Source organism: Bombina bombina, chromosome 2 (assembly GCF_027579735.1).
Source record: "Bombina bombina isolate aBomBom1 chromosome 2, aBomBom1.pri, whole genome shotgun sequence".
In the NCBI taxonomy this organism is placed as follows: Eukaryota; Metazoa; Chordata; class Amphibia; order Anura; family Bombinatoridae; genus Bombina; species Bombina bombina.
The window spans coordinates 345244464-345269222 of record NC_069500.1 but is presented as its reverse complement, the minus strand read 5'-3'; the positions used below and the strand labels follow the sequence as shown (position 1 = coordinate 345269222).

The 24759-nt window shown below is 42.0% G+C and overlaps 1 protein-coding gene across 1 annotated transcript in view; it reads left to right on the top strand.

Moving 5' to 3' along the window:
- ATXN2 (ataxin 2) overlaps positions 1-24759 on the top strand; it is a gene marked incomplete in the record, with an annotated part of 1324939 nt that overhangs the window by 1236334 nt on the left and 63846 nt on the right. The window contains 1 exon segment of the mRNA XM_053699757.1: positions 19478-19623. Coding sequence (XP_053555732.1) covers positions 19478-19623 — 146 coding nt within the window.

The following is a 24759-nucleotide window of genomic DNA, read 5'->3' as shown; positions in this document are numbered from 1 at the left end:
AGAGAGCATCGGTGATTCTGATAGCGCCTGCGTGGCCACGCAGGACCTGCTATGCAGACCTAGGGGACATGTTGTCCTGTCCACCATGGTCTCTACCTCTGAGGCAGGACCTTCTAATACAAGGTCCTTTCAAACATCCAAATCTAATTTCTCTGAGGCTGACTGCATGGAGATTGAACGCTTGATCCTATCAAAGCGTGGCTTCTCGGAGTCAGTTATTGATACCTTAATACAGGCACGGAAGCCTGTTACCAGAAAAATTTACCATAAGATATGGCGTAAATATTTATATTGGTGCGAATCCAAGGGTTACTCATGGAGTAGGGTTAGGATTCCTAGGATATTGTCCTTTCTACAAGAGGGTTTAGAAAAGGGCTTATCTGCTAGTTCGTTAAAGGGACAGATTTCTGCTCTGTCTATTCTCTTCCACAAACGTCTGGCAGAAGTTCCAGACGTCCAGGCTTTTTGTCAGGCTTTGGCTAGGATTAAGCCTGTGTTTAAGACTGTTGCTCCTTCGTGGAGCTTAAACTTGGTTCTTAAAGTTCTTCAAGGGGTTCCGTTTGAACCCCTTCATTCCATTGATATTAAGCTTTTATCTTGGAAAGTTCTGTTTTTGATGGCTATTTCCTCGGCTCGAAGAGTCTCTTAGTTATCGGCCTTACATTGTGATTCTCCTTATCTGATTTTCCATTCAGACAAGGTAGTTCTGCGTACTAAACCTGGGTTTTTACCTAAGGTAGTTTCTAACAGGAATATCAATCAGGAGATTGTTGTTCCATCATTATGTCCTAATCCTTCTTCAAAGAAGGAACGACTTTTGCATAATCTGGACGTAGTCCGTGCCCTGAAGTTCTATTTACAGGCAACTAAAGATTTTCGTCAAACTTCTTCTCTGTTTGTCGTGTACTCTGGTCAGAGGAGAGGTCAAAAAGCTTCGGCAACCTCTCTCTCTTTTTGGCTTCGTAGCATAATACGTTTAGCCTATGAGACTGCTGGACAGCAGCCCCCTGAAAGAATTACAGCTCATTCCACTAGAGCTGTGGCTTCCACCTGGGCCTTTAAGAATGAGGCCTCTGTTGAACAGATTTGCAAGGCTGCAACTTGGTCTTCGCTTCACACTTTTTCAAAATTTTACAAATTTGACACTTTTGCTTCTTCGGAGGCTGTTTTTGGGAGAAAGGTTCTACAGGCAGTGGTTCCTTCTGTTTAAGTTCCTGCCTTGTCCCTCCCATCATCCGTGTACTTTGGCTTTGGTATTGGTATCCCATAAGTAATGAATGATCCGTGGACTGAATACACTTAACAAGAGAAAACATAATTTCTCCAACATAGGTGTGTCCGGTCCACGGCGTCATCCTTACTTGTGGGATATTCTCTTCCCCAACAGGAAATGGCAAAGAGCCCAGCAAAGCTGGTCACATGATCCCTCCTAGGCTCCGCCTTCCCCAGTCATTCTCTTTGCCGTTGTACAGGCAACATCTCCACGGAGATGGCTTAGAGTTTTTTGGTGTTTAAATGTAGTTTTTATTCTTCAATCAAGAGTTTGTTATTTTAAAATAGTGCTGGTATGTACTATTTACTCTGAAACAGAAAGGAGATGAAGATTTCTGTTTGTAAGAGGAAAATGATTTTAGCAACCGTTACTAAAATCGATGGCTGTTTCCACACAGGACTGTTGAGAGGAATTAACTTCAGTTGGGGGAAACAGTGAGCAGACTTTTGCTGCTTGAGGTATGACACATTTCTAACAAGACTTGGTAATGCTGGAAGCTGTCATTTTCCCTATGGGATCCGGTAAGCCATTTTTATTAAATAAGAATAAAGGGCTTCACAAGGGCTTTAAAGACTGGTAGACATTTTTCTGGGCTAAAACGATTGATTTATAAGCATTTTTAATACTTCATAGCTTTGAGGAGTTATTTTATTCTTGGGAATTATGTAAAATAACCGGCAGGCACTGTATTGGACACCTTTTTCACTGGGGGCCTTCTCTAATCATAGGCAGAGCCTCATTTTCGCGCCTCTATTGCGCAGTTGTTTTTGGGAAGCAAGACATGCAGATGCATGTGTGAGGAGCTCAGATACATAGAAAAAGCTTACTGAAGGCGTCATTTGGTATCGTATTCCCCTTTGGGCTTGGTTGGGTCTCAGCAAAGCAGATACCAGGGACTGTATAGGGGTTAAATATAAAAACGGCTTTTTTGGTGTGCAATACTTTTAAGGCTTTAAGACACTGTGGTGAAATTTTGGTGAATTTTGAACAATTCCTTCATACTTTTTCACATTTTCAGTAATAAAGTGTGTTCAGTTTAAAATTTAAAGTGACAGTAACGGTTTTATTTTAAAACGTTTTTTGTACTTTATTATCAAGTTTATGCCTGTTTAACATGTCTGAACTATCAGATAGACTATGTTCTGTATGTGGGGAAGCCAAGGTTCCTTCTCATTTATATAGATGTGATTTATGTGACACAAAATTTAGAGAAAATGATGCCCAAGATGATTCCTCAAGTGAGGGGAGTAAGCATGGTACTGCATCATCCCCTCCTTCGTCTACGCCAGTCTTGCCCACACAGGAGGCCCCTAGTACATCTAGTGCGCCAATACTCCTTACTATGCAACAATTAACGGCTGTAATGGATAATTCTATCAAAAACATTTTAGCCAAAATGCCCACTTATCAGCGAAAGCGCGACTGCTCTGTTTTAGAAAATACTGAAGAGCTTAAGGACGCTGATGATATTGGTTCTGAAGTGCCCCTACACCAGTCTGAGGGGGCCAGGGAGGTTTTGTCTGAGGGAGAAATTTCAGATTCAGGGAAAATTTCTCAACAAGCTGAACCTGATGTGATTACATTCAAATTTAAATTGGAACATCTCCGCGCTCTGCTTAAGGAGGTGTTATCTACTCTGGATGATTGTGAGAATTTGGTCATTCCAGAGAAATTATGTAAGATTGACAAGTTCCTAGAGGTCCCGGGGCCCCCCGAAGCTTTTCCTATACCCAAGCGGGTGGCGGACATTGTAAACAAAGAATGGGAAAGGCCCGGCATACCTTTTGTCCCTCCCCCTATATTTAAGAAATTGTTTCCTATGGTCGACCCCAGAAAGGACTTATGGCAGACAGTCCCCAAGGTCGAGGGGGCGGTTTCTACTCTAAACAAACGCACTACTATCCCTATAGAAGATAGTTGTGCTTTCAAAGATCCTATGGATAAAAAATTAGAGGGTTTGCTTAAAAAGATGTTTGTTCAGCAAGGTTACCTTCTACAACCAATTTCATGCATGGTTCCTGTCACTACAGCAGCGTGTTTCTGGTTTGATGAACTAGAAAAGTCGCTCAATAAAGATTCTTCTTATGAGGAGATTATGGACAGAATTCATGCTCTCAAATTGGCTAACTCTTTTACTTTAGACGCCACTTTGCAATTGGCTAGATTAGCGGTGAAAAATTCAGGGTTTGCTATTGTGGCGCGCAGAGCGCTTTGGCTAAAATCTTGGTCAGCGGATGCGTCTTCCAAGAACAAATTGCTTAACATACCTTTCAAGGGGAAAACGCTGTTTGGCCCTGACTTGAAAGAGATTATTTCTGATATCACTGGGGGTAAGGGCCACGCCCTTCCTCAGGATAGGTCTTTCAAGGCTAAAAATAAACCAAATTTTCGTCCCTTTCGCAGAAACGGACCAGCCCCAAGTGCTACATCCTCTAAGCAAGAGGGTAATACTTCTCAAACCAAACCAGCCTGGAGGCCAATGCAAGGCTGGAACAAAGGTAAGCAGGCCAAGAAACCTGCCACTGCTACCAAGACAGCATGAGATGTTGGCCCCCGATCCGGGACCGGATCTGGTGGGGGGCAGACTTTCTCTCTTCGCTCAGGCTTGGGCAAGAGATGTTCTGGATCCTTGGGCGCTAGAAATAGTCTCCCAAGGTTATCTTCTGGAATTCAAGGAGCTTCCCCCAAGGGGGAGGTTCCACAGGTCTCAATTGTCTTCAGACCACATAAAAAGACAGGCATTCTTACATTGTGTAGAAGACCTGTTAAAAATGGGAGTGATTCATCCTGTTCCATTAGGAGAACAAGGGATGGGATTCTACTCCAATCTGTTCATAGTTCCCAAAAAAGAGGGAACATTCAGACCAATCTTAGATCTCAAGATCCTAAACAAGTTTCTCAAGGTTCCATCGTTCAAAATGGAAACCATTCGGACAATTCTTCCTTCCATCCAGGAAGGTCAATTCATGACCACGGTGGATTTAAAGGATGCGTATCTACATATTCCTATCCACAAGGAACATCATCGGTTCCTAAGGTTCGCCTTTCTGGACAAGCATTACCAGTTTGTGGCACTTCCATTCGGATTAGCCACTGCTCCAAGAATTTTCACAAAGGTACTAGGGTCCCTTCTAGCGGTGCTACGACCAAGGGGCATTGCAGTAGTACCTTACTTGGACGACATACTGATTCAAGCGTCGTCCCTACCACAAGCAAAGGCTCATACGGACATTGTCCTGGCCTTTCTCAGATCTCACGGGTGGAAAGTGAACGTAGAAAAAAGTTCTCTATCTCCGTCAACAAGAGTTCCCTTCTTGGGAACAATAATAGACTCCTTAGAAATGAGGATTTTTCTGACAGAGGCCAGAAAATCAAAACTTCTAAGCTCTTGTCAAGTACTTCATTCTGTTCTTCTTCCTTCCATAGCGCATCTTCTTCCTTCCATAGCGCAGTGCATGGAAGGAATAGGTTTGATGGTCGCGGCAATGGACATAGTTCCTTTTGCGCGAATTCATCTGAGACCATTACAACTGTGCATGCTCAGTCAGTGGAATGGGGATTATACAGACTTGTCTCCGACGATACAAGTAGATCAGAGGACCAGAGATTCACTCCGTTGGTGGCTGACCCTGGACAACCTGTCACAGGGGATGAGCTTCCGCAGACCAGAGTGGGTCATTGTCACGACCGACGCCAGTCTGGTAGGCTGGGGCGCGGTCTGGGAACCCCTGAAAGCTCAGGGTCTTTGGTCTCGGGAAGAATCTCTTCTCCCGATAAACATTCTGGAACTGAGAGCGATATTCAATGCTCTCAAGGCTTGGCCTCAGCTAGCAAAGGCCAAATTCATACGGTTTCAATCAGACAACATGACGACTGTTGCGTATATCAACCATCAGGGGGGAACAAGGAGTTCCCTGGCGATGGAAGAAGTGACCAAAATCATTCAATGGGCGGAGACTCACTCCTGCCACTTGTCTGCAATCCACATCCCAGGCGTGGAAAATTGGGAAGCGGATTTTCTGAGTCGTCAGACATTTCATCCGGGGGAGTGGGAACTCCATCCGGAAATCTTTGCCCAAATAACTCAATTGTGGGGCATTCCAGACATGGATCTGATGGCCTCTCGTCAGAACTTCAAGGTTCCTTGCTACGGGTCCAGATCCAGGGATCCCAAGGCGACTCTAGTAGATGCACTAGTAGCACCTTGGACCTTCAACCTAGCTTATGTATTCCCACCGTTTCCTCTCATCCCCAGGCTGGTAGCCAGGATCAATCAGGAGAGGGCATCGGTGATCTTGATAGCTCCTGCGTGGCCACGCAGGACTTGGTATGCAGACCTGGTGAATATGTCATCGGCTCCACCATGGAAGCTACCTTTGAGACAGGACCTTCTTGTTCAAGGTCCGTTCGAACATCCGAATCTGGTTTCACTCCAACTGACTGCTTGGAGATTGAACGCTTGATTTTATCAAAGCGAGGGTTCTCAGATTCTGTCATTGATACTCTTGTTCAGGCCAGAAAGCCTGTAACTAGAAAAATCTACCATAAAATATGGAAAAAATATATCTGTTGGTGTGAATCTAAAGGATTACCATGGAACAAGATAAAAATTCCTAAGATTCTATCCTTTCTTCAAGAAGGTTTGGAGAAAGGATTATCTGCAAGTTCTTTGAAGGGACAGATTTCTGCTTTATCTGTTTTACTTCACAAAAAGCTGGCGGCTGTGCCAGATGTTCAGGCTTTTGTTCAGGCTCTGGTTAGAATCAAGCCTGTTTACAAACCTTTGACTCCTCCTTGGAGTCTCAATTTAGTTCTTTCAGTTCTTCAGGGGGTTCCGTTTGAGCCCCTACATTCCGTCGATATCAAGTTATTATCTTGGAAAGTTTTGTTTTTGGTTGCAATTTCTTCTGCTAGAAGAGTTTCAGAGTTATCTGCTCTGCAGTGTTCTCCTCCCTATCTGGTGTTCCATGCAGATAAGGTGGTTTTGCGTACTAAACCTGGTTTTCTTCCGAAAGTTGTTTCTAACAAAAACATTAACCAGGAGATAGTCGTGCCTTCTTTGTGTCCGAATCCAGTTTCAAAGAAGGAACGTTTGTTGCACAATTTGGATGTAGTTCGTGCTCTAAAATTCTATTTAGATGCTACAAAGGATTTCAGACAAACATCTTCCTTGTTTGTTGTTTATTCTGGTAAAAGGAGAGGTCAAAAAGCAACTTCTACCTCTCTCTCTTTTTGGCTTAAAAGCATCATCAGATTGGCTTATGAGACTGCCGGACGGCAGCCTCCTGAAAGAATCACAGCTCATTCCACTAGGGCCGTGGCTTCCACATGGGCCTTTAAGAACGAGGCTTCTGTTGATCAGATATGTAAGGCAGCGACTTGGTCTTCACTGCACACTTTTACCAAATTTTACAAATTTGATACTTTTGCTTCTTCTGAGGCTATTTTTGGGAGAAAGGTTTTGCAAACCGTGGTGCCTTCCATCTAGGTGACCTGATTTGCTCCCTCCCATCATCCGTGTCCTAAAGCTTTGGTATTGGTTCCCACAAGTAAGGATGACGCCGTGGACCGGACACACCTATGTTGGAGAAAACAGAATTTATGTTTACCTGATAAATTACTTTCTCCAACGGTGTGTCCGGTCCACGGCCCGCCCTGGTTTTTTAATCAGGTCTGATGATTTATTTTCTTTAACTACAGTCACCACGGTATCATATGATTTCTCCTATGCAAATATTCCTCCTTTACGTCGGTCGAATGACTGGGGAAGGCGGAGCCTAGGAGGGATCATGTGACCAGCTTTGCTGGGCTCTTTGCCATTTCCTGTTGGGGAAGAGAATATCCCACAAGTAAGGATGACGCCGTGGACCGGACACACCGTTGGAGAAAGTAATTTATCAGGTAAACATAAATTCTGTTTTATGCTTACCTGATAAATTTATTTCTCTTGTAGTGTATTCAGTCCACGGCCCGCCCTGTCTTTTTAAGGCAGATCTAAATTTTAATTAAAACTCCAGTCACCACTGCACCCTATGGTTTCTCCTTTCTTGTCTTGTTTCGGTCGAATGACTGGATATGACATGTGAGGGGAGGAGCTATATAGCAGCTGTGCTTGGGTGATCCTCTTGCAACTTCCTGTTGGTAAGGGAATATATCCCATAAGTAATGGATGATCCGTGGACTGAATACACTACAAGAGAAATAAATTTATCAGGTAAGCATAAATTATGGGAGGGGTTTTTTATAACAAAGAGATTTCTTTGATGCTTGATTGAAAACATTATTTCAGGCCATAAAGCCTGTTAAAAGTAACATTTCTCAGGGTTTTAGCTGGTATTCTTTTCGAATTCCAAGACAAAGAATTTTTCTTTTCGTAATTTGGTTCAGATAATGACTTATCTGCTAACGCTTTAAAGAGTCATATATCTGCTTTTTCTGTATCATACTACAGGAATTTTGTTGAAGGATTTGTTCAGGCTTAGGATATATATCCTTCTTGGGTGATTGTGATTACGGATGCAAGCCTTTTGGGTTGAAGTGTGGTTTGGTTAGCTCGAAGATTACAAGTTATTTGGTCTGCTCAGGAGGCGAAGTTACCATAAACATTTTAGAACTTCGAGGGATTTTTCCAGTTCTCCAGTCGAAATATTCACTTGTTTTCAGTCAGACGTCACGGCCGTGGCATACATCAATTATCAGAGAGGGACTTGTAATCTATTCACAAAGAAAGGTAGCTAGGACCCGGTCCTGGGCAGAGCTTCAACTTCAAACTTCCTAGATACTGTGCCCGATCCAGGGATCTGAGAGCAGAATTTGTAGATTCTCTAGTGGTTCTGTGGTTCTTTCGCTTAGCTTACAATTTTCCTCCATCTTCTGCCCAGAATCATTGCTTGGATCAGACAAGAGATGGCCTCAATCATTCTTATTGCTCCAGCCTGGCCCCTCAGGACATGGTATGCAGATCTAGTTCAGAAGTCCAGCTCTCTACCTTGAACTCTTCCATAGCGTCAGAACCTATTGTCTCAAGGTCCTTTTATTTATCTCTAAATTTGATGACTTGGTGATTGAATGCCTAATATATAATATTTATAATTTAGATAGATTCCTCAATAGAAATTGCTTTCCAGTTTCCTGGAAAGGGTGACATTATGAAGTAGGCAGGTGGGAGCAGTGTTAGATTTTGCAGTATTATAAAAAAAATTGTTATTTAGAAATGTTACTTGCATAATTATTGGGGTCTGGATATTACACCTATACAAAAATACAATACAAAATGACTAAGAAGATATTTTACCTCTTTAGCCCTCGGCACCACTGAGCAGAAAACAGACTATATTATTTTTAAGCCCAAAGTGCAACCCCTCATCTATTGACAAAAAGAATACTTATTTTTTTTACCGTATTTATTATATTTTGAATAGTCGCTTATTCATGTAAGATGTATTTACAGCTCAAAATGCTATCAAAAAGAATCTTGACACTGAAAACTTGCTTTTATTGAAAAACTGTCTTGTGTATAACATTGAGCTGATGCCAGCAGTAGTTCTAGATTAAGGCATTCACAATTTATCAAAGCATGTCAATTTTAGAATTTGTGTAACCACATTGATAACACAGAACTTTGTTAAACATGTTTTTATTAGAATTGTTTTGCCAGTAAATATAGTTAAGTCAATACGGAAATAGGGAAGCCTCTAAGCCAATGTTTACTATGCACAGTTTAAATTGAATATTATCAGAAACCTACAGTGTGCAGAAAATACAAATAAAAACATTAGGTCTGTTTTCTTCTTAAACTGGAAGAGTCCACAGCTGCATTCATTACTTTTGGGAATTCAGAACCTGGCCACCAGGAGGCGGCAAAGACACCCCAGCCAAAGGCTTCAAAAACCTTCCCCCACTTCCCTCATCCCCCAGTCATTCTTTGCCTTTCGTCACAGGAGGTTGGCAGAGAAGTGTCAGAAGTTCGAGATAGTCTCTTCTGGAGGGTAGTACTCTTCGAAATGGGACTGGAGTTTTAAGTAATTCTGTCAGCCTCTCAGTGAGAGCATGGATGAAGGTTAGAGTCCAGAGATGCAGGGAGAGTCTTTCTGCGAAACCATCCCGACTCATATTAACATCTCCTTGGCAATCAGCATTGACGAGTTTCGCTGCCTGCCTTTATTCACTCAAGTCCATGTCAGAATTGAGGCTACTATCTGTCACACTTGAAGGGCCGTGTTCCTGTTCCACAGCGTTGATTCCGGAAAGATTGTTTCATTTTATTTCATTATGTGAATGTGATGTTAAGGAGAGAAGGTAGGACTCATTTTATCTTAAATAGGAATCATGGGTTATTATCTCCTGAGGGGGGTTATTGAACAGGGGGGACTTTTTTTATATATATATATATATATATCTTTATTAGTCTTAGCCACTTGAAAAAGAAAAAGAGAGAGAGCGAACACAACAAGAAAAAGAAAAAACAAATGTTCTGCAAATTCAGAGTCTCACAGGACCAACATAATTCAGTGATACAACAGCACTGGAACAAACTTAAGCATTCATGAAAATGTTAATACTATCTCTAAATCGAGTAGAAACTACAATAAAGTGGCTAATTTTCCACACTATGTACATAATAAAAACAAAAAGGGAAAAAGAATGGGAGAACCGAACCGGGAAAAGGGAACAAAGCAAAAAAAAAGGGGGGGGGGAATCATGATATGGAAAATTGGAACCCCCCTTCTCCTCCATGGACCTATGGGCACCGACCAACATCTAGACTGACAGCTCTCGACCAAGGCAACTCTACCACATTTCTATTTCTGATCCAAGTATCTGGAAATACCCTGTATAAGACCAATTCTGCAAAGCTTACTGAGGCCACAAAAGGTCTCAAAATCTGTCTCTGCAAACCATTTGGGTATGTCTTAATAACCGGCGCCCAGCCTTCCAAAAACTCTTTAATTTTTCTTTCAGACACTAGCTGTAAATGAAAGGATTCAAAGATAATCTGGGCTTGGATATCTCTTAAGACTTGTGTCAAACTAGGAGGGCTCTTTGCTATCCATTTTTTTTAAATATTGTACCTGACTGTTAGTATAATTGTATTTAGGATACGCATTCTTTCCCCCCCTCTTGTCTCCGAAGAAAGCAATACTATATCTTCGAGAGAGACGGTGATAGAACTTTCAAAAACTCTATTATACCAGAATTGGACTTTCAGCCATAATTGAGAAATCTTTGGACAGGCCCACAACATGTGGCAAAGATCAGCCCGGATATAAGCGCAATGTGCACATCGGAAAATTTTATCAGGATAAAATTTGGCCAATAGAGCCGGAGATAAATAAGAATTATTTAATAGTTTTAAGTGAGATTCTTTCGAGCTCACAGGCAACGGAAGTCTAGCGACTCTCGCGAAACTATTACTTTCTCGAAATCTAAAAAGATAATATATGGGAGCCAGAATTTAATCAGTTTATCTTCCTCCAGCACACCTTGCTTGGTCAACATAATATCATAGATTAATGAGATTGATGCATCACCAAGAATGAATTTTCTAATACAAATCTTGACCTCAGACCAATCGCATCTCTCGCCTGCGTACCATTTCTGAGTAGTGACAAAATGTCGGATCTGGAAATATGCGAACCGGTTCAACCTAAAAAGAGAGAACTGCTCCCTAATTGTTTCCCAAGGAAGCACCTGTAATTCATTGTTAACTAATTGATGTACATATTCTAGCCCCTTAACCTGCCAGTCATAAAAACATTTCTGGTCTATACCAGGAGAAAACAAAGGGTTCCCCCTAATAGGTAAGTATTCAGAAAAAGATGGATCAATTTTTACAAAGCCTATACCAGGCTGCAATTATATTCCTAAATGAAATAAGTGAAGATACCTCCAACGGGAGAGACTGGGGAGCACAGTGTATTAGGGCTTTCAGGGACAATGGTTCAACCATGTACGATTTGAGCTCAAAGGTAGTAACTAACTCAGACTGAGAGATCCAATCAAAAACAATCTTACTCAATGAAGCATAGTTATAAAGTCTAATACTGGGCAGAGCCAACCCCACACCAGTATATTTTTGGGTGAGCCTATTAAGAGATAGACGTGGTTTTTTTGAATTCCAATTAAACTTTGAAAACCTTGATGCCAACTTCTTCAAATCCTTATTTAGAATTAAGAGAGGTAAATTTTGAAGATAATAGAGAATTTTCGGGAAAATTATCGTTTTAATCAAATTGGCAGAAAGCGATAAGGGAAATGCCGCCCATATCCTAAGATCCTCTTGGATTTTCTGAAATAGCCAACCAATATTGGCCTGATACCATAGTTTCGGGTTTCTATTTATCTCTAACCTAAGATATTTAACAGCGTCCACCTTGTGGAAAATTGTCAAAGGTTGATCTATACACCGGGTCCCTAGCCACATCAATTCGCTCTTCTCCATGTTGATCTTATAGCCTGCAAATGTACTAAATTGATTTATCGCATTTATCACATTTGGAATAATAACTGCCATTTTATTTAGAAAAAGTAAAATGTCATCAGCATAGAGTATTTTTTTCAGATTTTGGCCCCCCAAAGAAATCCCCGGGAGAATTTCACGAAGTTTGATAGCCAGGGGTTCCAACACAATATTGAAGAGAAGAGGAGAAAGTGGGCAACCCTGTCTTGTTCCTCTTTGCAGCAGAATCTCGGGAGAGATCATGCCATTAACTAGCAAATATGAGGCAGGTTTCTGATATATCTTTTGGACAAAATTAGGGAAATTACCGGAAAAAACAAATTTGGACTAAGTTGAGAACATATGTTTCCAGGAGATGCAGTCAAAAGCTTTGACTGCATCTAAAGTAAGAACCGCTATGTTCTTAAGATCAGTCCTCTCTTTAAGCTGTTCTGAGTTCCAAATAAAATAGACTAATGTTATTAATTTCCTTATATTCTTGGAGGAACACCGAGATGGCATAAAGCCTACCTGGTCCGGATGTATTAGTTTCTCCAGACATAAAACTAATCTGTACGAGATAATGGAAGCGAGAATTTTATAATCCGCATTGAGGACTGAAATAGGCCTATATGAGGCCGGATCCTCTGGATTTTTCCCTTTTTTAAGGATCAAGGAGATATTAGAAGCTACATTGCCCGTTATAAAATAGCTATTATGGGGGGGACTTTAATCATGTTTGTTATATGGTTCTATCTGCTGATGTGTAGTAATACCTTAGGCTCATGGCTTTTCGGAACATAACGGCCTTATCGTCAATGGTGCAATCTCTTGAGATTGCATGCCATTTTGTATAAATAAAAAGAGAGAAGCGCTCAACCTGGGAACGAACAATAGCATAATAGCTTGCTCTATGGCTAGTTACCACCCAAGAAGCAGCCTCTTTTTGCTCAAAATGTGCCTTTCACAGAGAAGAACTTTCCTGAAGCATATCAGTCTGATCCTGACTTCACAGTACAGTCCAGCCCCGAAATACCAGGCAATCCCTCTCTGAACGAGAGAAACAGCAAAACCCCAGACGTACGTTTCGGCCTATTGTGGGCCTCGTCAGTGAGGTGCAGCCATATCCCTCTAGGCACACTGAGCAACGGGTCCACGTCTGGATTCCCGCATCACACTTAGGGAGACTTCCCAAAATGTCATAATTTGCATAAATAAAAAGAGAGAAGCGCTCAACCTGGGAACGAACAATAGCATAATAGCTTGCTCTATGGCTAGTTACCACCCAAGAAGCAGCCTCTTTTTGCTCAAAATGTGCCTTTCACAGAGAAGAACTTTCCTGAAGCATATCAGTCTGATCCTGACTTCACAGTACAGTCCAGCCCCGAAATACCAGGCAATCCCTCTCTGAACGAGAGAAACAGCAAAACCCCAGACGTACGTTTCGGCCTATTGTGGGCCTCGTCAGTGAGGTGCAGCCATATCCCTCTAGGCACACTGAGCAACGGGTCCACGTCTGGATTCCCGCATCACACTTAGGGAGACTTCCCAAAATGTCATAATTTGCATAAATAAAAAGAGAGAAGCACTCAACCTGGGAACGAACAATAGCATAATAGCTTGCTCTATGGCTAGTTACCACCCAAGAAGCAGCCTCTTTTTGCTCAAAATGTGCCTTTCACAGAGAAGAACTTTCCTGAAGCATATCAGTCTGATCCTGACTTCACAGTACAGTCCAGCCCCGAAATACCAGGCAATCCCTCTCTGAACGAGAGAAACAGCAAAACCCCAGACGTACGTTTCGGCCTATTGTGGGCCTCGTCAGTGAGGTGCAGCCATATCCCTCTAGGCACACTGAGCAACGGGTCCACGTCTGGATTCCCGCATCACACTTAGGGAGACTTCCCAAAATGTCATAATTTGCATAAATAAAAAGAGAGAAGCGCTCAACCTGGGAACGAACAATAGCATAATAGCTTGCTCTATGGCTAGTTACCACCCAAGAAGCAGCCTCTTTTTGCTCAAAATGTGCCTTTCACAGAGAAGAACTTTCCTGAAGCATATCAGTCTGATCCTGACTTCACAGTACAGTCCAGCCCCGAAATACCAGGCAATCCCTCTCTGAACGAGAGAAACAGCAAAACCCCAGACGTACGTTTCTGCCTATTGTGGGCCTCGTCAGTGAGGTGCAGCCATATCCCTCTAGGCACACTGAGCAACGGGTCCACGTCTGGATTCCCGCATCACACTTAGGGAGACTTCCCAAAATGTCATAATTTGCATAAATAAAAAGAGAGAAGCGCTCAACCTGGGAACGAACAATAGCATAATAGCTTGCTCTATGGCTAGTTACCACCCAAGAAGCAGCCTCTTTTTGCTCAAAATGTGCCTTTCACAGAGAAGAACTTTCCTGAAGCATATCAGTCTGATCCTGACTTAACAGTACAGTCCAGCCCCGAAATACCAGGCAATCCCTCTCTGAACGAGAGAAACAGCAAAACCCCAGACGTATGTTTCGGCCTATTGTGGGCCTCGTCAGTGAGGTGCAGCCATATCCCTCTAGGCACACTGAGCAACGGGTCCACGTCTGGATTCCCGCATCACACTTAGGGAGACTTCCCAAAATGTCATAATTTGCATAAATAAAAAAAAAGGCACATATTGAGCAAAAAGAGGCTGCTTCTAGGGTGGTAACTAGCCATAGAACAAGCTATTATGCTATTGTTCGTTCCCAGGTTGAGCGCTTCTCTCTTTTTATTTATGCAAATTATGACACTTAGGGAAGTCTCCCTAAGTGTGATGCGGGAATCCAGACGTGGACCCGTTGCTCAGTGTGCCTAGAGGGATATGGCTGCACCTCACTGACGAGGCCCACAATAGGCCGAAACGTACGTCTGGGGTTTTGCTGTTTCTCTTGTTCAGAAAGGGATTGCCTGGTATTTCGGGGCTGGACTGTGCTGTGAAGTCAGGATCAGACTGATATGCTACAGGAAAGTTCTTTTCTGTGAAAGGCACATATTGAGCAAAAAGAGGCTGCTTCTAGGGTGGTAACTAGCCATAGAACAAGCTATTATGCTATTGTTCGTTCCCAGGTTGAGCGCTTCTCTCTTTTTATTTATGCAAATTATGACACTTAGGGAAGTCTCCCTAAGTGTGATGCGGGAATCCAGACGTGGACCCGTTGCTCAGTGTGCCTAGAGGGATATGGCTGCACCTCACTGACGAGGCCCACAATAGGCCGAAACGTACGTCTGGGGTTTTGCTGTTTCTCTTGTTCAGAAAGGGATTGCCTGGTATTTCGGGGCTGGACTGTGCTGTGAAGTCAGGATCAGACTGATATGCTACAGGAAAGTTCTTTTCTGTGAAAGGCACATATTGAGCAAAAAGAGGCTGCTTCTAGGGTGGTAACTAGCCATAGAACAAGCTATTATGCTATTGTTCGTTCCCAGGTTGAGCGCTTCTCTCTTTTTATTTATGCAAATTATGACACTTAGGGAAGTCTCCCTAAGTGTGATGCGGGAATCCAGACGTGGACCCGTTGCTCAGTGTGCCTAGAGGGATATGGCTGCACCTCACTGACGAGGCCCACAATAGGCCGAAACGTACGTCTGGGGTTTTGCTGTTTCTCTTGTTCAGAAAGGGATTGCCTGGTATTTCGGGGCTGGACTGTGCTGTGAAGTCAGGATCAGACTGATATGCTACAGGAAAGTTCTTTTCTGTGAAAGGCACATATTGAGCAAAAAGAGGCTGCTTCTAGGGTGGTAACTAGCCATAGAACAAGCTATTATGCTATTGTTCGTTCCCAGGTTGAGCGCTTCTCTCTTTTTATTTATGCAAATTATGACACTTAGGGAAGTCTCCCTAAGTGTGATGCGGGAATCCAGACGTGGACCCGTTGCTCAGTGTGCCTAGAGGGATATGGCTGCACCTCACTGACAAGGCCCACAATAGGCCGAAACGTACGTCTTGGGTTTTGCTGTTTCTCTTGTTCAGAAAGGGATTGCCTGGTATTTCGGGGCTGGACTGTGCTGTGAAGTCAGGATCAGACTGATATGCTACAGGAAAGTTCTTTTCTGTGAAAGGCACATATTGAGCAAAAAGAGGCTGCTTCTAGGGTGGTAACTAGCCATAGAACAAGCTATTATGCTATTGTTCGTTCCCAGGTTGAGCGCTTCTCTCTTTTTATTTATGCATGCCATTTTGTGTCTGGCACGGTGTACCTTGTGACCGGGTGCGGTTACGTTGTTTTCCACTTCCGTATGCTGACTGTGTGGCGACAGAGAGAGTCTGCTCGTGGGTTATCTGGTTCTCAGGAGGTGGTGAGTACACCAGCCATTAGGGGTGTAAAAAGAGGTTCCAGTTAGTGTTTGTCATTTTTGTAATCCCAAGATGGAGCATTCTGATTTCTTAGACAAGGAGAATGCATCTTGTGATGAATATAAAAATGGCTCCTTATCCATGCCCATCAGTTAAGTTCCAATTGCCCTATGGCCTTTACTCCTTCTCCGGAAGCTGGCTTGTTTCCTCCAGAGGTTACGGCACGGTTCCGCATGGCCATTTCTATGGCGCTGGCTCATTTATATCTCCCAAGTGACATATTTTTAAGATACTGTCAGTGTTCTGTTAACCAGAGCCCATTGGGCGTGGTATCGTCTGATTCAGTTCGGGCCTCCTGGGGAAGCGTTGGCCTCTGAGGCTTCAGGGGCCCCAACATCGGGGTCGTTTATTGATCCAGCGAGGGACTATTTTGCCTTCCGTTATAGGCTGGCACGTCTTTGTGTCCTTTTAAGGCATGTTTTGGCGGTGGTAGAGAATCCGAGTCCTAGTGATCCAAGGCCTTAGATGCTGGATGGCAAGCTGGTTAGACGTTTGGGGATGAAGCTAATCTCCTTGACGTTTCCGTTTTTATTTCTTTTATGTATCGGTTCCAGTTCTGAGCTTGGGTGAATGGGGCCTCTGATCGGCTGATTCCGTTGGTGTATTCATTCACCTTGGGCGTTTACCTGCGGGTGCTGCCTTACTTTATTTTGATCCGCATAGGATGTGTTTGATTTGTTTTATTAAGCTTCATGTGGATCAGGTAGTTAAGCCTGTCTACAAGGGTTACCTTGCGATCCAGGGGTACTAGGTGCCCAATTATTAAACCAGTCAGGAGTTCTTCAGACTCTTGGGTTTTGAGGCTATTGCTAGGTTCCTTAAGTCTACGGACTCTTGATGGTGCGCTCCTCATAGGAGGCAGCTTAGGGTACCTCAGGAGGTTAGATCTTTCGATCGATTCCATTTTTTGAGGATTCTGGCTTAGGACCATGCCTTTTGCTTGGATCAGCTGTGGACAGGTTCTGCTTAACCTTAGGGTTTTGGGTTCCCGCGTGTCCCTTTGAAGGAGGCGAGGTTTCTGTCTCTCATGGGAGATTCATATCTGCTTGAGGCTTAAGTTTAAGGTCTCTCTGAAAGGTCCTTACTGGTCTTTCGGGCATCTGATGCTTCCTTGTAGACTCCAGGTGTTGTTTCAACTGAGATGGCGATATTGGCTGAAGGGTCTTGCCTGTATTGACTCACGGTAGTATACCGGGTTTTAGTAGTGGTCAGAGTTCTACTGGGGGGTTTTGCTTCCTCGTAGATCCATCTTTTTTCTTCCAGAGGTCTGGGACTCTTGTCTTCGGTCTTTAACTAGCCTTTGGGCTGGGACCATTACCCTGGAGGGAAGGTTGGGATCGGTTTGCTCTATGTAGTGTTGACCGTTTTCTTTTCTTGAGTCTGTCCTCCCCTTTGGTGGAAGGACTTTTGATGTCCATCTCTCTTTGGTGGCGTCTGCTGCTGGGAGGGGACGCTCCTGAGAGCCCAGTGTTTTTCCGGTCGGGAGTTGTCGAGTTTTTTCAGCGTTACTCGGTGGGTTGAGTCCCACGATGGCTTAGGGTCAGCTTTGCTGCCTGGAGGCTGGTCATTGCGAGTTCTTGTTTCTGGTGGCTTGATGTTCTCTTGGAGAGCTCTTTTTTCGCTGCTGGGATAGTTATCCTGTCTCTGCTGTCTATGCCTGTCTAGCCTGTGGGTTCGACTTGACTATGGTGCAACAGGGAACTTGTGGTTTTCTGTAGCACCTTCTTTGGTATGGTGCTGTGTCAGGGATATGAGGGTGACCCTCGGGTGATCTTAGTGACGTTTCTATCCTGAGTATGGACTTCTTTTCTGGTCTTTGTGCTTCTAGGGAGTTTATCTCCCTGGGCGATGGTACTGTGGCAACCTTGGGTTGCTCTATGTTTGTTTTGAACCCTTGTTGTGTGGTCCTTTGGATCTCTTATGGGGTTATCTATTCTCCTTCTCTGGAGTAGATAGAGGTTCTTGACCTTTAGGTCGGGGGTACTTTGTGGGATTCGAGAGCTGCTGGGCTGGCTCCTTGGAGGCTTTTGTGCTCAGCAGACTCTGAGTCTGAGTGGTCTCTAGCTCGGCTTTGCAGGTTATGTAACTGATGTACAGTTGCCTGGGCTTCCGTTTTTTTTATCTGTGTATTTTATAAATTTTTATAGGGTGTCGGTAATTTCAGGCTGTGTTGCCTTTTCGAAGGGGCTGCCTTTTGTACCCACCCTTTGTTTGCATTCAGTGTCCTCTAGCTTGGGTATTGTTTTCCCAAAAGTAATGAATGCAGCTGTGGACTCTTCCGTTTAATGGGCCACTGTAAGTAAATATTTTCTATGCCTGTTACTAACTAACTACCCCAAATACGCTTTTTATCAATAGCATTTCATTAACATATCTCTACCGTATATCAGAAATCTTGTCTGCAAATTTAATTGTTTTCCAAACCCACTCCGTGGGTATCCTTTGCTCTGTACCAATCCGTTTACAATACCTAGGTTTCAAAATGGCGCTTTAAACACAAAGTTATTGGTTTAAGTATTTTGAACACTCAGTGCTGAAAATAGTGGGCAGGATAACGTGACATCATCGGCGAATAAAAGATATAACTTTTAGAACGTTATGAAACTTCGTTTTGGAGAAAATATAGGTCAGTAGGTTTTAATTAATGTTTATTAACTTTAATATGTTAGTTGTTTAGCTTAAAAATTATAACAGAAAGTAATCCTTTAAGAACCTACTTTCCACTTACATTTTGTGCTAAATTAATGTTTGTAAATGTGCACTGATTCTTTATATTTGTTAAAGTTTAAATAATGCTGTGCTGTTTTGTTAGAGCAGTATGTTCATACACCTTTCTTTTTTTTTTTTCTTGTATTGCATATATTATTGATAGAGAAAATAGAAATGTCTTGTAGTTGGTTGCTTTTTAAATATATGAAAAAAAGGTGCATCCCTGAGTGCAAAATACAGTTTCAGTATTTAAGTACTCTGTATACATAAAATTAATTTCCCAGGGTTGGTTAAATTGCTTCTGGGCTGGGGAATTTTAACAGGTTTTCTACTGCAAACTTTTGGGGGTTTTGGCATTTAGGGAGTAAAAAAGCCAAAAGTAACTTTAGTCCCACATTCGCAGCTTTGTAAGTACCTGATGCATGTAGTTAATTAAGTCTGTGTAGATCACACAGGACAATAGGTAACATAATAATCTTGCTGCTGAAGCTGAGATTGCAGTGATAAAACCATGGTGGCATGGAAAATTTATTTTTTTTTCTTTCATAGTCCTTGTTTGTGGGTCTTTTGACAAAAATACTCTGCTTTATCAAGATAGAACTGTTAATCATATTACGTGACATATGGAAGCAACCCTGTTTTATGTTCACTGTCTTAACATGTTCTCCTTTTTCTTGTAGTTTCAACCAATTCTTTAGCTCAGCAATATGCACACCAAAATGCTGCTCTGCATCAACATCCTCCTCATCCTCAACCTTCAGCAACACCAACAGGTCAACAACAGAACCAGCATGGTGGAAGTCATCCAGCCCCAAGTCCTGTACAGGTTCGCTCAGACCTTGCCTTTTGTTTATCTGTTGCATCTATTCATGTACATGTTGTACTTGAAAGTGTTTCCCATTAAAGGGACAGGAAACACCTTTAAATTACAAGACATGTCTGTTGTTTTGCTATAGAATAACATATCAACCAATTTTAAACGTTTTTAAAACAAATTAACATCCTTTTACTGCAATTATTTTTTAAACTACATTCACTTTTTAACTTATTTAGAGGAACCAATATGGGCTTTAGTGCACAGACAACAAGGGTGTAGCCACTGTTTGATAAAACCAATTAGGGACATATATGTAGCAGGATTAGCCTTGAGAAGTCAGGTGAATTTCAAGTTCAGCAAATTAGAAATTGCTCCATTTTTAGAACTAAATGACATGACAAGGGAGCAAAATAAATAATGAAAATATATTGCAAAGTTGTTTAATCATGCACAACTACTTATTTAAAATAAAAATACAAATCTCAATGTATTAGACATATTCCCTCTTTTCTAAGTTGGAGGGTGCCACTGCTTCATAGGCCGCCTTGATACCTTTTTATTTTCAATTTAATCAATCGTTAGTCTAATGTATTTAATTACCATTGAGATAAGTACAAGACTTAAGTTCCTATTTTTTGAGATATTAATAAATGGTTCTTGTATCCAGTTAAACCTAATTTCTTTCATGTAATTGGCAAGAGTCCATGAGCTAGTGACATATGGGATATACATTCCTACCAGGAGGGGCAAAGTTTCCCAAACCCCAAAATGCCTATAAATACACCCCTTACCACACCCACAATTCAGTTTTTACAAACTTTGCCTCCCATGGAGGTGGTGAAGTAAGTTTGTTCTAGATTTCTACGTTGATATGCGCTTCGCAGCAGGCTGAAGCCCGGTTTTCCTCTCAGAGTGCAGTAATTGTCAGAGGGATGTGAAGAGAGTATTGCCTATTTGAATACCATGGTCTTCCTCTAGGGGATCTATTTCATAGGTTCTCTGTTATCGGTCGTAGAGATTTCTTCTCCTACCTCCCTTTTCAGATCGACGATATACTCTTATATACCATTACCTCTACTGATTCTCGTTTCAGTACTGGTTTGGCTATCTACTATATGTAGATGAGTGTCTTAGGGTAAGTAAGTCTTATTTCTATTCATGACACCCTAAGCTATGGTTGGGCACTTTATATGTAAAGTTCTAAATATATGTGTTAAACTTATATTTGCCATGATTCAGGATAATCAGTATTCCTTCTTTCAGACTGTCAGTTTCATTTTTTTGGGAAAATGCATATGAATTATATTTTTTTCTTACCTTAAAAATTTCAATTTTCAATTGACCTTTTTTCTAAATTGCGGGCTGTTAGGCTCACGGGTGCAAAAAATGCTTCAATTTATTGCGTCATTCTTGGCGCGAGACTTTTTTGGCGCAAAAATTTCGTCATTTCCGGCGTCATAGTTGACGCCGGAAGTTTTCACGTGATTGCGTCATTTTTTTGATGTATGTGTGTTGCGGACGTTTTTGGCGCCAAAAAATATGGGCGTTATACTTGGCGCCAAAAATGTGGGCGTCATACTTGGCGCCAGTTTTTTTCACATTATTTCAGTCTCACTTTTTAGTTGCTTCTGGTTTCTAGAGGCTTGTTTTCTTTTGCATTTTTTCCCATTCCTGAAACTGCCATTTAAGGAATTTGATAATTTTGCTTTATATGTTGTTTTTTCTATTACATATTGCAAGATGTCACTACCTGACCTTGCATCAGAATCTACTTCTGGAAAGACGCTGCCTGATGTCGGTTCTACCAAAGCTAAGTGCATTTGTTGTAAACTTTTGGTAACTGTTCCTCCGGCTGTAGTTTGTGTTAGTTGTCATGATAAACTATCAAACGCAGATAGTATTTCCATTAGTAATAATCCATTACCTGTTGTTGTTCCTTCAACATCTAATGTTCAGGATGTTCCTTTTAATGTAAAAGAGTTTGTTTCTAATTCTATTTGGAAGGCTCTGTCTGTTATTCCTCCTAGTAAACGTAAGAGGTCTTTTAAAACTTCTCATATTTCAGATGAATTTTTAAATGACCGCCATCATTCTGACTTATCTATTTCTGATGAGGATCTATCTGGTTCAGAAGATTCTGCCTCAGATATTGACACTGATAAATCTTCATATTTGTTTAAGATGGAGTTTATTCGTTCTTTACTTAAAGAAGTGTTGATTGCATTAGATATGGAGGAGTCTAGTCCTCTTGATATTAAAACTAATAAGCGTTTAAATTCAGTTTTTAAACCTCATGTAGTTATTCCAGAAGTTTTTCCAGTTCCTGATGCTATTTCAGAAGTAATTTCTAGGGAACGGAATAGTCTGGGTACTTAATTTACTCCTTCTCTAAGGTTTAAGAAATTGTATCCGTTGCCATCTGATAGATTAGAGTTTTGGGGAAAAATCCCCAAAGTTGATGGGGCTATCTCTACTCTTGCTAAACGTACTACTATTCCTACGGCAGATAGTACTTCTTTTAAGGATCCTTTAGATAAGAAGCTTGAATCCTTTCTAAGGAAGGCTTATTTATGTTCAGGTAATCTTCTTAGACCTGCTATTTCTTTGGCTGATGTTGCTGCAGCTTCCACTTTCTGGTTGGAGGCTTTAGCGCAACAAGTGTCAGACCATAATGCTTATAGCATTGTTAAACTTCTTCAACATGCTAATAACTTTGTTTGTGATGCCATTGTCGATATCATTAGAATTGATGTCAGGTATATGTCTTTAGCTATTTTAGCTAGAAGAGCTTTATGGCTTAAGTCTTGGAATGCAGATATGACTTCTAAATCAACGTTGCTTTCTCTTTCTTTCCAAGGTAATAAATTATTTGGTTCTCAGTTAGATTCAATAATTTCAACTGTTACTGGGGGGAAGGGAGCCTTTTTGCCTCAGGACAAAAAATCTTAAGGTAATTATAGGGCTGCTAATCGTTTTCGTTCCTTTCGTCAGAATAAGGAACAAAAGCCTGATCCTTCCCCTAAAGGAACAGTTTCCATTTGGAAACCTTCTCCAGTCTGGAATAAATCCAAGCCTTTTAGAAAGTCAAAACCAGCTCCCAAATCCGCATGAAGGTGCGGTCCTCATTCCAGCACAGCTGGTAGGGGACAGGTTACAATTTTTCAAAGATGTTTGGATCAATTCGATTCAAAGTCTTTGGATTCAGAACATTGTTTCACAAGGGTACAGAATAGGTTTCAAGGTAAGACCACCTGTGAGAAGATTTTTTCTCTCACGCATTCCAGTAAACCCAGTAAAGGCTCAGGCGTTTCTGAAATGTGTTTCAGACCTAGAGTCGGCTGGGGTAATTGTGCCAGTTCCAGTTCTGGAAAGGGGTCTGGGGTTTTACTCAAATCTCTTCATTGTACCAAAGAAGGAGAATTCCTTCAGACCAGTTCTGGATCTTAAAATATTGAATCGTTATGTAAGGATACCAACATTCAAAATGGTGACTATAAGGACTATTCTGCCTTTTGTTCAGCAAGGGCATTATATGTCAACAATAGACTTACAGGATGCATATCTTCATATTCCTATCCATCCAGATCACTATCAGTTTCTGAGATTCTCTTTTCTAGACAAGCATTACCAGTTTGTTGCTCTTCCGTTTTGGCCTAGCAACAGCTCCAAGGATCTTTTCAAAGGTTCTCGGTGCCCTTCTCTCTGTAATCAGAGAACAGGGTATTGCGGTATTTCCTTATTTGGACGATATCTTGGTACGTGCTCAGTCTTTACATTCTGCAGAATCTCATACGAATCAACTTGTGTTGTTTCTTCAAAGACATGGTTGGAGGATCAATTTACCAAAGAGTTCCTTGATTCCTCAGACAAGGGTAACCTTTTTGGGTTTCCAAATAGATTCAGTGTCCATGACTTTGTCTCTAACAGAAAAGAGACGTCTGAAATTAGTTTCAGCTTGTCGACACCTTCAGTCTCAATCATTCCCTTCGGTAGCTTTGTACATGGAAATTCTAGGTCTCATGACTGCTGCATCGGACGTGATCCCTTTTGCTCGTTTTCACATGAGACCTCTCCAGCTTTGTATGCTGAACCAATGGTGCAGGGGTTATACAAAGATATCACAATTAATATCCTTAAATCCCAATGTTCGATCTTCTCTGACTTGGTGGATGAATCACCATCGTTTAAGTCAAGGGGCCTCTTTTGTTCGTCCAACCTGGACTGTGATCTCAACAGATGCGAGTCTTTCAGGTTGGGGAGCTGTATGGGGATCTCTGACAGCGCAGGGGGTTTGGGAATCTCAGGAGGCGAGATTACCAATCAACATTTTGGAACTCTGTGCGATTTTCAGAGCTCTTCAGTTCTGGCCTCTTCTGAAGAGAGAATCGTTTATTTGTTTTCAGACAGACAATGTCACAACCGTAGCATATGTCAATCATCAAGGGGGGACTCACAGTCCTCAGGCTATGAAAGAAGTATCTCGGATACTTGTATGGGCGGAATCCAGTTCCTGTCTAAACTCTGCGGTTCACATCCCAGGTGTAGACAAGTGGGAAGCGGATTATCTCAGTCGCCAGACGTTACATCCGGGCGAATGGTCTCTTCACCCAGAGGTATTTCTTCAGATTGTTTAAATCTGGGGACTTCCAGCAATAGATCTGATGGCCTCTCATCTAAACAAGAAACTTCCCAGGTATCTGTCCAGATCCAGGGATCCTGAGGCGGAAGCAGTGGACGCGCTGTCGCTTCCTTGGAATTATCAACCTGCTTATTTCTTTCCGCCTCTAGTTCTTCTTCCAAAGGTGATTTCCAAAATTCTAATGGAACGTTCGTTTGTATTGCTGGTGGCTCCAGCATGTATGCGGATCTCGTTCGGATGGCAAGTTGCCAACCTTGGACACTTCCGTTAAGACCAGATCTTCTATCTCAAGGCCCTTTTTTCCATCAGGATCTCAAATCATTAAATTTGAAGGTATGGAGATTGAACGCTTGATTCTTAGTCATAGAGGTTTCTCTGACTCAGTGATTAATACTATGATACAGGCTCGTAAATCTGTGTCTAGAAAGATTTATTATCGAGTCTGGAAGACTTACATTTCTTGGTGTTTTTCTCATAAATTTTCTTGGCATTCTTTTAGAATTCCT